Raw genomic sequence first — 15906 nt, forward strand, 5'->3', positions numbered from 1 at the left:
AATGTTAGAAGTAACTGTGGTGCCATTTGCAAACATGACTTGAACTGAAACAGTAAATGAGAGCCTTTCAAATATTATGCTGGAACAGACACGAGCCTTTTAAATAGCAGCAGAAATTGTTCTTGGTGAAGTCTGATGCTCCTTTTCTGAGGTAGGACATTTTTAAGATTGTGGGAAAGATGAGATAATACCATCACATTACATCATCATGGTTCTCTTTTATGCTGGGTTGGCTAAGTGTTAAAAGGTAGACTAACCAATTTTATTAATTTTAGTTCTTTATCCAGCTGAAGTTGCAGATGTTTCAGACGGATGGTATTTCTTCTCTAAGAAATAAAAAAGTTCTAATGCTACGTTTAAAAAAAAAAGGCTTTAGGATGTTAGGAATAACAGGTTGTCAAAGATTTCAGTTAAAAAAGTATCCCGAGTAAGTGGAAATCTAGAGATTAAATGAAGTCATTGGACTATTCAGCAAACTCAGAGATGGTGAAGGCAAAGTTAGAGTTTAGCTTACACAAAAAGTTCTTATATATTGTATTATATATAAAAAGCCTATATAGGCAAGTTTATGGATATTTTCTTCTATTTTAGTAGTTTGGTTCTTTACCACCTCGTGTACTTGATAGTTCCAGTTGTTCCCGTTAGTGGATACTTACTCAGTAAAGTAGATGAAATTTATCTTCCAGTCACTAGATCTGATGTCTAATTCTGGGATCATCTTCAGGGACTATGCATTCTGTAACACTTGTAAGATCTCTGGGTGGTGAAACATTCCACAGTAATGATCATTAAAGTGAGGGGAAAGGAGTGAATACTTTCATACCCTGAAGCACCTATCAGATTTTTATTATTTTATTTTTTTTAAGTATTTTTTTATTGACTATGCTATTACGGTTTCCCAATTTCCCCTCTTTATCCCCCTTCCACTCTGCCCTCCAGCATTCCCTGCCTCCCCTTAGTTCATGTCCATGGGTTGCACATATAACTTCTTTGAGTCCTCTGTTTCCTATACCATTTTTTACCTTTCCCTATTTTATGCCTACTAATTATGTGCTTCTTCCCTGTACCTTTCCCCCCCTATTTCCTCCCTTCCCTCTCCCCACTGAACTCCCTCTGTGTGATGTCCATTTCTCTGATTCTGTTCCTGTTCTGATTGTTTGGTTTTTTTCGTTGTTTTTCTTTTCTTTTAGGTTCATTTGTTAATAGTTGTGACTTTGTTGTCATTTTGTTGTTCATATTTTTGATCTTTTTCTTAGGTAACTCCCTTTAACATTTCATATAATAAGGGCTTGGTGATGATGAACTCCTTTAACTTGACCTTATCTGAGAAGCACTTTATCTGCCCTTCCATTCTAAATGATAGCTTTGCTGGATAGAGTGATCTTGGATATAGGTCCTTGACTTTCGTGACTTCAAATACTTCTTTCCAGCCCCTTCTTGCCTGTAAGGTTTTTAAAATTCATTTTCTTTAAGTGAAAGAAGCCAGAAACAGTTCACCTGTTACTCTCTTCCCACCCCGGGAACCACCAATCTGTGTCTATGAGCTTATTTTTTTTAACTTATTTTTTTTACATTCTACATGTAAGAGATTATATGGTATTTGTCTTTCCCAGATTTATTTCACCTAGCATAATGTCCTTGAGGTCCATCCGTGTTGTTAGAAATGGCAAGACTTTCTCCTTTTTTGTTTTATGGCTGAAGAGTTTTCCATCGTACAAGTATACCAGTGTATGTGTTCATCATGCATTGATGGTCTCAGGTTGTTTCTGTATCTTGGCTACTGTAAACAGTGCTGCAGTGAACATGGGAGTGCAGCTAGCTACCTTTTGGAGTTACTGTTTGTCTTTTCCTGATAAACACCCAGAAGTAGAACTGCTGGATTATATGATAGTTCTGTTTTCAGTTTTTTGAGGCACCTCCATACTGTTTTCCATAGCGGCCACACCAAATTACATTCCCTCCAGCCTTGTACTTTTCTCCACATTCTCACCAATACTTGCTATTTTTTGTGTTTTGGATGTTAGCCATTCTAACAGGTGTGAAATACAGTTTTTATTTTCATTCCCTGGTTATTAATGATACAGAGCATCCTTTCATGTACCTGTAGCCCATTTCTTTTGGTTTGTGGGACGATGCCCAACCCACTGAGCTACAGCAGGCAGGGCAATGCTCATCTCTTAATCAGATTGGTTTGCTATTTAGTTGTATGAATTTGTTGTGTGTGTTTTGGGTATTAGCCTCTTAATCAGATAGGATGGCAAATATTTTCTCCCATTTAGTAGGTTGCCTTTTCTTTTTGTTGATGGATGTAGAATCATTTTAGTTTCATGTAGTCGTCCTTGTTTAGTTTTGCTTTTCTTTTTGCTGTCAGATTTTTTAATATTCTTAAAAGTTTCTGTTTTGTTTAAGATTTCATTCATTCATTTTAGAGAGAGGAGAATGGAGGGGGGAAAGGAGGAGAAAAACAGATCAATTGCCTCTTGCACATGCCCCGACTGAGGACAGAATCTGTAACCAGGCAAGTACTCTGACTGGGAATCGAACTGGTGACCTTTCGCTTTGTGGGATGATTCCCAACCAGTTGAGCTGTACCGGTCAAGACTGGTGTCAGATTTAAAATAATCATCACCATGACCTTTGTCAATGAGCTTACTGGATGTTTTCTTGTAGGAGTTATATGGTTTCAGGTCTTACATCCAAGTCTTTAATCCATTTTGAGTGAATTTTTGTGTGTGGTATTAGGTAGTGGTCCAGTCTTCCCAAGACCATTCATTGAAGAAACTGTCCTTTCCCCACTGTATATTCTGGGTATAGTGATTTTTTGCTGGTCGTGACTGCTGTTAGGCTCCATTAATTTTGTTTTCATTCTGTGGTATTTTTGTGATTAGTTTTAGTGTACTGAATTTCATTGTTTTTCTTATGACTTGCATGCTTTGTTGCTTAGTTAAGCCCACACATTCTTTAAAATTTTTTTTAAAAGATCAATTTTAGTTTCCAACAATATTATTCATGACTTGCGATTTCTTCCCCTCCCATTCTCAACAGTTGTAAGCAAGAAAAAGAAATTCTGGGGACTGTGGCTCTTGCAATCTGTCAGAGAACTTCCTGATCTGATACAATTATGATATATACAAATTTGTAAGACGTTAGTTAACACTGAAGTAATAACTTTATGGTGTGTAATCTCATACTCAGACCAGCTTAGTGTGTCTCTGATTGTGTACACATTATACAAGAAGGTTTCTCAGATGGACCCTATATAACATTAACCTAATTTGGGGTTCCAAAAATTATTTTATTAATCCACCATTTTAAAAGCAAGACCTTTTAAAAAGTTGGCATTGAGACCCCATTATTCTGCTCATGTTGAATACAGGTATTTTTTGATGGTCATCCCCTCCCCTTGTGATTTCATTCTGCTCTAGTGTTTTAGAAATTATCAACTTTAGTTTTCTTCCAGGGATGTTCTAGAAAATAACCACAAAAAAGCAAAAGAAAGAAACAGAATGATAGATTTTATTTGCTAGCATTTACTGCTAGGTTAATTTATTACAAAGACAACGACATTCTGTTGAATTGGATTATAATTAAATACACTGTACCAATTCAAGATCATGATACTTATTTCACGTATCAGGGGAGAGTGGAGTCTGCTGGGGTGCCAGAGTGGAAGTAGGAACTTTATACCAAGCCCCACCACCAACTGTTTTTCAAGTGAGTTTTAAAATTAATCGGTTCCTTCCTTGAGGAGGGTCTGGCTCAGAAGAAAGAGGACCGGGCAGAACTGCACGTGTCCATGGAGATCTCCTACTAAAAACAATACCACCTACAGGACTGTAAACTTTGGAATGCTGGTTCATTGAGGATCCACTGTGCAGCCAAACATCTGTGGTTACTACTCGTCTGCCAGTCGTTTTACTGCATGATGCCTGAACAGCTGTCAGAATAGACCTGCATTTTCGCTAGTGCTTGGGCCTCAAAGCAGGGCTTGTCACCTAACTGCACAGATTAATGCTGGTAGGACCAATTACGAGACGAGCTTGATTATAAATACATGGTTTTCAAAATGACAGGCACTTAAAGCTTATTAAGTAAAATACAAAAATAGATTATATTAATAGGAAATATTTAGTGTTTATCAAATTGTAAATCTAGGCTTTTGCTATTTTTAAAAAAGGATTCTGGAAACTGAAGAGATGAAATTCAAATAAAGTGAACATTGCATTTTCTCACAACTTTCATTCTGCACACTGAGTAACAATCTAAGAAAAGGACTTACCACAAAGCACCTAAGATAACATTTGTAGATGGCTAGGAATGCTGTCCACCATTTCTTACTGTCTCCCTCCCAAGTCTCAGTACCAAGGTATGAGAGTGAGCGATTCCATGAGCGATTGTCAGCATTCTGAAACCAGGCCGTGTGCCTGTGTGTTGGAGAAGTTGAAGACCCTTAAGGAGGTAGCTCTCCTTCTGGGTGCTCTTCCCCCAAAGGCACAAGAGTTACGCTTCAGATTCTGCGCCTCTGTTTTCACTTGGAATTCCGTCACTGTCATCTGGTTGATCGGTTAATAGTACATACTTTCCATCATTGGTTAGTGGTACGGACAGCATTAATTGAGCCAATGCTTCTGGATCCTGAGGTTATGGGAGTTTAAGAAGGAGAAAAGAAAATGCTTAAAATGCACTTAAAACCCCTTTGGCTCGGCTTGCATTATGTTCTGTCCTCTAGCCTCATTCCTTCTTACTCGTCTATGTGTGCCTCCAGGTGAGTCTTCTTGCTTCTCTGAAAAAAAACTCAATTGTGTTACTTCTAGAACCTAGGCGTGGGTTTTCCTTTTAGCCATAATACCACCACACACACAGATCATCGTCCTGTCTCTGTCTGAGGGTTTGCAAACTATGGCCATTTGGCTCACCACTTGTGCCACGCCCACGTATTTCCATACTATATCTGTGGCTGTTTTTGTGTTACAACAGCAGAGTTGTGTCAGTGAGACAGCAATGATCAGCCCAAAAGGTGTGCCATCTGGCACTTTACAGAAAAGGTGTGCCAACCCCTGACCTAGACTGTGAAATACTAACTTGCATTGCTTGTCACTTCATGTATGTCGGTGTTAGTCCTTGTCTACACTGGAGGAATAGAACCACACTAATACGGTTCTCACTAGCTCCATGTTAGTATTTAAATTTAAGTTAAATAAAATTTAAAAATCCAGCTCCCCAGCCACACTAGCCACATTCAATCTGCATATTTCCCATTATTGCAGAAAGTCCTCCTGGACAAGGCTGAACTCTACAGTAGCAGCCCCTCCCCCAGGGCCAGAACTGCATCTGTCTTGCTCACTGCTTAATTCCAGGGTATTTCTTAACAACCTTGGATCTCAAAAGCCTGGTGGGTAAATGGAAGACAGTAAGCTGCTGAAAGGGAGGTGTGAATCTTCATTTCTAATAAGTTTCTGGGTGATGGGTGCTAGGCCCGTGACCACTCTGGGGAACAAGGCCTAGGAGCGCACGGCAGGTGCTTGAGTTTGTGCCGTCCTAATATGGAAGACAGGAAACCTAGACAACAGCAGCAAGCGAAAAAGAGAAAACAGGCTACAGCAGTGACGTTCTTAAGAACTCCACCTGTGTTGCCAGTGACTATGGGAACTAGCTGATCAGAAACGTGGTTAGACACTCAGGAAACCCCAAACTTGGCCGCACTGCCTAGGGAGCATTGTTGCTTTTGGGGAAAAATACTAATGTGTATCGTTATCTTTTGAGAAGCTGCTAAACAAGCATTAAACTGGACCTTACCTTTTGAACCTCAATGATTTCTTTTCCCAAATTAATAGCATAACATATCTGTAAAAGATAAGAAAAGTGGTGTTTGGTAACAGTAGAAAAGGATTAAGAATTTTAGGAAAAAATGTGATTATGGAAATACGAGGTCACCGTCTGCTCACGTCAACATGGGGACGTGGCTGTAGGAGACACATCACATGGGGCTCTGAACACGAGCGCCCACCTGTCCTGGTCTCCTGTTGCCCTTTTGTGTACAAAGCATCCCAGCAAGTGCAAAGAGAAGTGACCGCGTTTGAGAGCAGTGGCAGAGGGGTACTTGCTGAAGGAAGGGCTGGTTAGTGTTGATTACTTCTAAGTAGCGAGTGCAGTCAGTTTTTCGTGCTAAAGAGAACAGTGTAGATGTATTTGGTGTCTGCTTCCTTGGTTTGCTTTCCGAGATTAGATTTTCTCTGCTGTAAACTTTTGCTTTGAGGAGAACTGCTTTTAATATGTACTAATAGCTCTACAAAACAATTAGTATCTCACCAGTACAGTTCATCATCATTCAGTGTATTCTGGTAAGTATTTCCCACAGGGAAATTTTCCTTCAGCGGGGCCTTCCTAGGAGGTATATTATCTAAACTCCCCAATGGGGACTTGCGCAACAGGCAACTATATGGGGGGAGGGGGTGCAAAAAAACCTTTAAATATATATATATATTTTTTACTAAGAATCTTAAGATGAAAAAAAATAAGACCTTTTCGCCTTCCGAGTTGCTTTCAAAAACATATGTGCTCAGAGACTCTCCGCCCGTGGATTCAGGCAGGCGGACCACAAAGCCAACCAGTCTCTTGTTTTCTTGATGAGCAGCGAACTGGGTGACACTGTTAAGCTCAAACTGGAAGACACAGGAATAGACTTAATATCACAGAACACACTGGGATTGAACAACAGACAAGGCATTCTCCATGGAAAAAGTCACGACCGTAAGTGCGTTGGTGACAGTCATTTAGCCTGTGTTTAAGGTGCTCACAGAGATGAAAGGAGGAGCAGTCACCAAAGTCGGCGTGTACTTACATTGGCTCTGGATACTTGAGTCTGAGGATCTATTAACCTGAAATTTTAAGAGACACTGTATCACAAATGGTGGATAAACTTAGAGGAGTTTGTGGGTTGTCTTTGCACTTTTCTTTTTGACAGCGTTTTCTGATGAGCTAGGGTTTTTCTGTGCTTTCACATACAGTTACTCTGATGTGTTTGGTGACCCTTATGAGGACAGTGAGCCAATGCCTATGAAAGATTCAGGACGCACTTGGAGAAATGCTGTAATACATAGCAGGTTTATTCATAAGAACCCAATTCTTTGTAACAAATGAACTGATTTCAATGAATGGAAGAAATGATATTCTAGTTTTTGCCACAGACCTGGCTAACTTTTCTGGAGCTAACACTTACTGAACACTTTATCTTTGTGCCGGTCATGGTTATAAATGTTTTACATGTATTAACTCATCTATTCCTCATGACAACATGAGGGGGGGGGTGTAGATAGTTATCTTTCATTTTATAGCTGAGGAAACCAAGGCACGGGGTTAAATAACTTGCCCAAGGAAGGTCCTACAACTAATAAATGCCAAAGCCAGGAATAAACCTAGACATTTTGGCTCCAATGCAGTGCTGCTGTTCTGTAGAAACAGTGTAAGCCTCACACATAAAATTTCTTAGCAGCTACATTTTAAAAAGTAAAGCAGATGGAATTAATTTATTTAATAGACCTAAAAGACATGTTACTAATATAAAAGTTATTAACGAGATACTTTGTATGTGCCAGGGGCAGGACGAGAGCTTAGAATTTTACATTTGCAGCACTTCTCACTTCAGGCTGGCTGTGCTTCAGGTGCCGCGTGGGGCTACAGAGCCGGGCAGGGCAGCTCTTAGAAAGCCTGTGTAGACTGTGGCCTGAGAGGTGTACCATAGGTCTTATCACCTGAGCCCCCAAGGCATTTTAAATTGCTTGGCTTCTTGATTTCACACCCAACAAATATTGATCACATTTTCTTTGTGGTGGTCTTATCTCAGGCAGGTTTATGTCCTGTATTTATTGTTAATTTTCATAGATAGTACTGAGAAATGACAAAAAAAAATCCACTTTCCATTTTCAAGCTCTGAGACAGTAACTCTTGAATGATGGCAACCTCATGAACAACAGGATTCACTTGCCACTAAATTCCTAAAGCTATCACTAATGGAGCATCTTCAATACATCTTACAAAATTGAAGTAAAAGGAATGGGGCAGAAACAAGAGTAGCATCTTCACTTAATCCAACTGAATATCCTAGTTATGAACATCCTAAGTGGGTAAATGTGCCTGGAAACAGTAACCAGATAAAGCTGTAAGAAGTTCGAAAATGAAAGTGTACCTCAGAGCCTGACTGGTGACCATCAGATGGGATTCAGTCATACGGAAAATGTTATGAATGGCCCGTGCAGCCAACACTTGTCTCATCGCTTCGTAAATCACTTCGGTAGTGTGGTCTGTTTTAACTGCCATCGATCCCAAAAACCGGACTAGGAACATCTGTTGCAAAAGAGAATCTGCAAGACAGCATTTTCTGCTCAGGATCACATTCACATCCTGCCTGTGGCTGCCTTGCACCCCGTGTCCTACGTGATGGTCTGAGAACTACGACCTCAGGTTTGCTCGGCTTTCCACCCAAGTCTCAGCAAACTGCCAAAGCTCCGAACCTCCTGCCGTCTACATTTTGCCTGTTTGGAACTACTGCTTGGACTAGAAAAGCCCTGCTTTTAGCAGTGCCAGATGAGCATCCTCCTGCACTAAAGCTAGGGGACTGTGTGCAGGTGGCATTATATGCATCGTACCTTTCCTCTGAGAATAGTTTTTCCACCAGAAAACACAAAACCCCTGATTAAGTCCTCATATAAAAGAAGGCTTATTTGAAGAAAATAAGGCCTGATGTTGGGTCTTTCTTATTTATGATAGAAGGGCAGTGATGTTGCACTCCATAAACTAATGGAGATCTCAAACTAAGTTTGCTTATCTGATCTATTGCTCTTCCTGTGCTGGCTTCCTGGTCACGGCACATAAGTGTTTGTCTAGACTGCTTACAAACTGGTCTGTGTGAACAGGCAGGCAGACGTAAGTGGAAAGTCAGAGTTCAGGCAACATTTTTTTTTGCCTGAAGCTTGATATGAGGAGTGCCATTCTCAAGTCCTACTTTCATGTGTAAATAACTAGCATTTCGTTCTAAATGAGTAATGACTCCATGTATGACATGTCAGTTATATTTTCCTAACTCAGCTCCAGTCACGCAGCCGGGCTACAGAGTGGTCTCGCCGGCCCCTGCCCTGGCTGGGAGCTCCAGTCTTGCGCTGTGGAGCAGGGGTTACGGGTGTAAATTGAAAAACACGAATTCAAGTAACATTCACGTGACCTTCAAATTCAAGAATGAGTTACTTGTGCTTTTGGTTTTCTAAAATGAAATAGCACATTTATAACTCACCCAGGCTGCGTTTAATGTGATCGTTTTATCCCCCGATTTGTTTTGTAACAATGTGACACCAGATTGGGATCCCGCAACTTTCTAAACAGCAGGAGATACAGAAAGGTGTGAATGTGGCCAGCGGTGCAACAGCTGTATGAAGCCTGTCAGCTGCCCCTCAGTTTTTATCCGAGACCCAACTGTGCGCGTCCCGGTCAGTTTTCAGAGAACGTGTCTGTGGGCCATACCTTCAATCGGGTCACTGCTTTTTCAGGTCACTGCTCTCCAGAATGTGATGTCACATCTGTTCATGGCCCTTGTCATTTTGTGCAGGGGAAAGAAGCAGTGCAAACCACTTACCTTCTGCTTCTGGGAATGTGTCATCCTCAGTCTCACCAAAAGGGTTGATCCGCCTAAGGGAATGGCCAGAGTCAAACAATCATGACAGCTTCAGCTAAAAGGACACTGAGCACTTGACCTCTAAGTCAGAATGCCTTGGAGGTGGGTGGGGACACAAGAAACGTCAAATTTATTTTCATTTCTTCCAGGGCTGACCTCCCATAGCCCATACCTGCTTCCTCGGTTCTGATCAAGGAATTCCGTAGCAGGAAGTACAATGTCAAACTGAATGGGCGTCCCAGGGGCAATTAGTTCTTCAGGTTCCGGCACAGTGACTGTCGCTTTGGGAACAATGTCGTCATTTTGCATCTCTGAATTTTCCAGGTTCTGGCTAAATTAAAGTACAAGATAGGAGGGGAAAAACAAAATCCCTTTTAATCTTATGTCTTTACAATCAAATGAATATATGTTGAGTGCTGATGGAGACCAGGGAGATTTCAATCAGGCCCTCAAACCATTCTACAAACAAATCTTCATAAAACGTCATCCCATGGTTGAAACACTTCGGATCATCCACTGCCTGCAGGCAGAGCACTCCACACCCCTGTACTACTTTTCACTACCGGCCGGTCTCCTGTCTGTATTGCGTTGGCCAAAAGTCCGTGGTATTCTTTCTGCACGACGGCTCTAGTAGTGCTTAGTTGTCTTCAACTTCATTAGAAGTTGTTAACATTTTGTTAGACTGTACTGTGACAGCTGTCATATCAGTGTGCGTTAAAAAAACATCAAAATTGGTGAATTTTTGTCCAGACATTTCACTATTGAAGATGGAAGAAGATATGCAACATTTTTGGCATTATTATGCTTTATTATTTCAAGAAAGGTAAAAACTAACTGAAAAAGATTTTTGCAGTGTATAGAGAAGGTGCTGTGACTGATGGAATGCATCACAAGTGGTTTGCAAAGTTTCTTGGCACGATTGACACTTTGGCCAAACAATTCTTTGCTGTGGGGCCGTCTCATGCATTGGCTGATGTTTAGCAGCACCCCTGGCTATCCCAATCAAGAAAGTTATTGGTGAACATGAAAAAATATGTCTTCTAATTCATGGAAAAAACATAACAGACTTTCTGGCCAACCCAATATCTTTCTCCCTGTGAGACAGGTTTTTGAGGACAGAGCTAAAATTAAATCATATTTCTTACTTGGTACATAGCAGGCAGTCAAAAAAGTTAGCTGAGTAATATTTCTTGGCTTAGCAAACCTGGCTCTCACCTCTCCCAAGAGCCGCCTCCTTCTCCAGAGCTACACCAAGCACACCGCATGCTCTTCCTCCTTCCCGTCTCCATCCCAGTCACACAGCAACTCTCTCGTGCTTCCAACACCAGCTCAAACTCCTATTCACCCACTAGATCTTTCAAGCCTGGTGGGCCCTCTTGTCCCTCTGCATCCCTGTGGCTCTTCTAAGTCACAGGGACAGTATTGTACCTCTCTGTGCTTCCTGAGCTATACCGGTTCTGACCACGCCACCCATTCTCAAAGCCTTCGGTGCTGCTCAACACTTAACACTACTAAGCAGGGCACCTAATTCTGTCAGACAGACTGAAACCTATTTTCTGGCCTTACCTTCGTCTCCGTATCATGTATGCAAAGCAGTGGGAACACTAGCCCCACGCTGCACAGCACCGAGACCCTGAGAGTTACTTTCCTGCCTCTCCCGGGGTCATTCGCGAATATCTGTAAAACACTTAGTGGGGTTCCTTCTACCAGGCCACTGGAAAATGGGTACCAATACCGTCAATTCTAATTTGCCCTTCGGTGCCACAACAAATCAGATGGCTCTCTATAATGTAACCACATGGAAACTCCCATAGACAAAAAGGAGGGACTCCTGGAACGAATCCCGAGGTAGTATTCAGGACGAGAGAACAGGTACGTGCATGAAAATGCTCCCTATAAATGAAGACAGCAGACGGTGGAAAGGGCAGCAACCTAAACAGTCAGTGGCTAATAGTGATGGAATAGTGTGTCGTATTAAAAGGGACAAAAAAGGGTAAAAATATGGGAAACTGACGTGTGAAGAGGCAAAATAAACGCACACATGAAGATACCGATGTGTGTGCAGCCCTGGCAGTGACATGGACACACAAAAGGTGGTTTTGTTCCTCATTTTTAAAAAAATGTGTGTTTTGGTGCCATAACTTTGTTGATGCTGCTAGTAAACGGGTGGGGGCAACCTCCCACCAGCAGGGCCCTCCATCGCAAGTCCTTCGTGCTTCGCGCTCGCTCGGGCTGCAGCAGCGCGGTCGGGGCGGGGAGGCCTGCATGTTCTCCGCCAGGTCTGAATCTGGGCGCTGCCCCTCCCCTGAGCTGTGCCTGCGGGAACATGTTTAGCCTTTCCCGGCCATTCCTGGCCAGTTAATGCTTTTGGAGAACTGGGCTGCACACCACCCCGGTGCTTGTGGGGATGAAATGACAACTTGTTCAAATTCCTAACTCACGTTTGGCTCCACAAAATCTAGCCTTCCTTTGTCCTTTAGTTACCTGGGACATGGGCTTTCTTGTTTTTTTCTAAAACTTGTAACGGGAGTCACTGCTTGGAGAGCCGTCTCATTCAACTTGATGGCGACTGCCTAGAAATCCGCAGGAAGACAGGCTCAGTCCCAGGAGGCGGACGCTGGGCTTGGAGGCCGAGAAAAGGGCGAGGTGCGGGGAAAGCGGCCGTTCGTTACCTCGGGGTTGTCGGTCAGGTAGATCTGCCTGGAGATGTTGTTTATTGCGCATATCCACTGTGGAGGACATGGAAAGAAACGCTGAACCCCAGAGTCCCAACGTACTGGGAAGGAAGGGAAACAAACAAAACCTTTACCTCCTCATTCTCCTTTCTGCTTTCCGCCTGGAGGATTATCCCCCTGAAATAAAGAGCATCTAAGTAAGTGCTTCCCAGATTTCAGCGACTGAGGAGTATGCTACAGAAACAACTCTGCCGGCCTTGCATGGAAAAGGCCGGGAAGGCAGCAAGTGGGAAGGAGAGAGAATGGGGTTCCGGGTCTGGCTCTGTGGCTCATTCACTGTGTCGTCTGGACAAACACTTCCTCTCCCTGGGCCTCAGCTCCTCGGCCCAGGTCTGCGATTCCTATTACAGTGTTGACCACCCCAGGCCCCCCCACCCCCTTAGGCAACCTGGGCTCTGGGCCAGCCACTGCTCCCCACCCCACCCAGAGAAGGAGTTTGCAGCCATTCCACCCCTTCCCTGAGTGGAGAGAGCTCCGCCTCTGGGACAGACAGGTAGTACTGCCCTGCCTTTGTGAAGGCTTACTCTAAAGGGATCCACGTCTGCCAGCTCCTCGTTCCTCATCTCATCCGGGGGAGGCGGGGAACAAGGACCGTATCCCTACTTCACATCGGAGGAAACTGGGGCCCAGAGGAGTTACGTGTCTGCCTCGGATAAAACCCGGGCAACTTCATTCCTAGGTCATTCCTCATCGCTCAGGGAGGAAGGTGCTCGGCCAGTCCGGGGAGATGGTCACCGCTACACCAGCAGTGCCGCACCCTCCCAAACAAGCTACTGTTCAAATCACAACTTGGAACCCCAGCAGACAGCGAGGGCCAGCAGAGCAGCTCTGACTGCAGGACAGGCTGCCGTGCCCCACAGGCAGGTGAACCTCAGCACCTCCCACTTCCTGGGGCTCTGACCTCCCTGGAGCACAGCTGCGAATCCCTGCTCTAAGGGGGAGCAGCTCCCACAGGGGTGGGGTGGACTGTGAATGACTACCGGGCTGCCAGTTTGAAAGCAGGACCCTTCTGGGCCGTGAAGTGTGGGGACAGCAGGCTAAGGAATGACACTCCTGCAGCTGAATGTACTGTTCACATCTCCCATTTCAGCTGGAAAAGCCGACTCCTCAGGCAGATCCTCCTTCCTTACTGACTCTCCTTCGGATACGAACTCCCCACTGGATATGAACCCAAATGCTTTGGGAACAGGTGGGGCGTAGCCACAGCCTTCCCTGCCTGAGAGTCTGTGCCAACACACAGCCCCCCTTATCGCTGTCTTACATGCGGGTAGTCTCTTCTCTAAACCACAGACAAACCTTCACTGAGCCCCTTACAAAAGGCAGGCTGGATCCCAAGGGGTCATGTGTCCTTGCTTCAAGAGAACATAAAACCGTCTTCCCAGGACCAGCTGCTCCAAGGAGGAACGAGCTGGGAGGCCAGGCAGGGGTGGGGTCACTACTCATCTTCTCCACCCCAGTAAAGCCACTGACTTACGATTTCCCATTGGGCGTGGTGATCTGGAAGCAGTAGCGTCGGTCTTCGCAATCCACCGCCATCACAGAGCAGTTGTCCAGGTCCTGGATCAAACCTCCAGCCACGGCTCCCCGGGGCTGACACATGAGATTGCCGCCTTGGGTGAAGAAGTAGAGTCTCTCCCAGGTAGTGGTGACCAGCCCTGTTTTACTGTAAGGATTGTGCCATTAGTACCAGGAAGCATGAGCAGCACCTCAAAGTCTGCCGCCTCCCTATGGGCATCGTGACACTTTAGAAACAATGTCTTCCTTTAAATTAAAGCAAAACTGCCTTGAAAATAATTCAAGTGCAAAGAGCAGCAGAAAAGGTGCAACTGAGCTTGAAGGACCTGGGAGGTTACGACCCAGCTCACACGGGGATGCCGGTCCCAGGGTCAACTCCACCAGAGGGCGGGATGCGCCTAGCCCTGCAGCCACACTGGCTGCTCCACCCGGTACCTGGAACAGAACCGGTCCGCATCATTAGGCACTGAGACCTGGGAGGTCCTTTCTCTAGGACAAAGAGCAGAACGGCTTGGTATCTACTTAGAGTCACCAGGGTCACCTCAGCCCATGGCACACCTGCCCAGCATCCTGGGGGCTTTTACCAGATTCGGTTTTGTTCTAACCAGATGTTATTGTTTTGTGGGCTGTTTACAAGAGGGAAATCGGTTCCTGGCAAAGAGCACCAGGACCTTGTGGAGTTTTCTCTCTGTGCAGAACTAAAGGAGACACCTGGCCTGTGATCAAGAAGCTCACAGACCTTTGAGGATCTTCCTCAAAGACAGCAGCTGGTGGTTCCTCTCCGCAGGCCCTCTGCCGCCGGGGGCCACTGAACACACTGGCCTGATCCACTATTTACTGACCAGCGACTTGGAACAAGTTTACACAGTAGGTGCAATCATCAGCTCTATTTCACAGATGAAGCTGTCGAGGCCGCACCCCCCCCCCCCCCCCCACAGAATCTGTTGCCAAAGTCAGTCTTCCCCACACCCGCCAACAGCCTCTCTCCGCTCTTAGATGCAATGAAACCCGACTGTCCCTCCAATTCCAAATGGACGTTCAGCGACCTGAGTGTTAAGTGTGTGGCTCAGTCTAGATGAACTGAGATGACTGAAAGCTTCGGGCCCTCAGCCTCTGCCTCAGTGGGAGGTCTCTTCTCCGGTCAGGGGACTGGGGGGAGGGGAGGGTGGGCCAACGCTCAAAGGTCCAGGATGATGAGAGTTAAGAGCAGTCTGTCTACAAACGGCCACGGTGGGCAGGGACCGGGTGGCCTGTGGTGACTTGGGAGCCCACGCGCTCAGTTCTTACTCCCATGACTCACGCCCATCTTGCAGGGCATCTGGGACCTGGGACCCTGGGGTGACGCGGTGGGAGTCCCTCCCCAGCCTCGCCCACCCCCACCCTGGCACGGCCACTCTAGGAGCGGGCACCAGCATCCTCACTTTCTAAGGTTCAGGTAGCCAGCCTTCTGGATGAGGTTCCTGTTGACCTGTGGGGCAGCCACGTCCGCGTCTGGGGTGTAAACAGATTCGTCAACAGAGAGGAGTTCTTGCTGGGACACCCGCATCTTTTCTGCTTCAGCTTCCAGTTCCGCCTGAATGCTTAAGACAGAGAGGAGTCAGGTCAGTCACTCCGCACGGGCCGGCCCAGCACAGAGGGGTGGCAGATGGCAGAGCTGCCCCCACGGCGCCCTGCCTCCCAAAGGGACCCGCAGCTCTCCGCCTCTCACGTGGGCCCCGGACGCTGGAGATCAGGGACTCAAGGCCATGTGACTCGAAGTGTTTACATGACCTCTGATTAAAACAACATAAAGAACACCAGTGAGCCATGCACGAACCCAGTGAACCGGAGTCTCTGCCGACAGAGTGGGATCCGTGCTCAGGACCACTGATAAAAATTTTAGGAGAGCTTTGATGAGCCCGTTCTCAGGGGCAGCACGGGCAGGCGGCCTTGCACGTGCCGGAAAGGCAAAAAGGAAACAGCAGTCCTTCCTGCCCCCGTCTTGGTTCAGGC

The 15906-nt window shown here is 45.3% G+C and overlaps 1 protein-coding gene across 2 annotated transcripts in view; it reads right to left on the minus strand.

Moving 5' to 3' along the window:
• Positions 1–3495: 3495 nt before the first annotated feature.
• Positions 3496–15906, minus strand: part of APPL2 (adaptor protein, phosphotyrosine interacting with PH domain and leucine zipper 2) — a 40311-nt gene continuing 27900 nt past the window's right edge. Inside the window, exons 10-21 of one of the 2 annotated variants that reach the window (XM_053921992.1) lie at positions 15336–15494; positions 13874–14062; positions 12474–12516; positions 12337–12393; positions 12149–12237; positions 9837–9995; positions 9626–9678; positions 8186–8360; positions 6842–6878; positions 6522–6662; positions 5797–5844; positions 3496–4635 (exon numbers count right to left, since the gene is read on the minus strand). In XM_053921992.1, coding sequence (XP_053777967.1) covers positions 4501–4635; positions 5797–5844; positions 6522–6662; positions 6842–6878; positions 8186–8360; positions 9626–9678; positions 9837–9995; positions 12149–12237; positions 12337–12393; positions 12474–12516; positions 13874–14062; positions 15336–15494 — 1285 coding nt within the window. In that variant the 3' untranslated portion in view covers positions 3496–4500. The other variant, XM_053921993.1, reaches the window with a different exon arrangement.

This window comes from Desmodus rotundus, chromosome 3 (assembly GCF_022682495.2).
Source record: "Desmodus rotundus isolate HL8 chromosome 3, HLdesRot8A.1, whole genome shotgun sequence".
Lineage (NCBI taxonomy): Eukaryota > Metazoa > Chordata > Mammalia > Chiroptera > Phyllostomidae > Desmodus > Desmodus rotundus.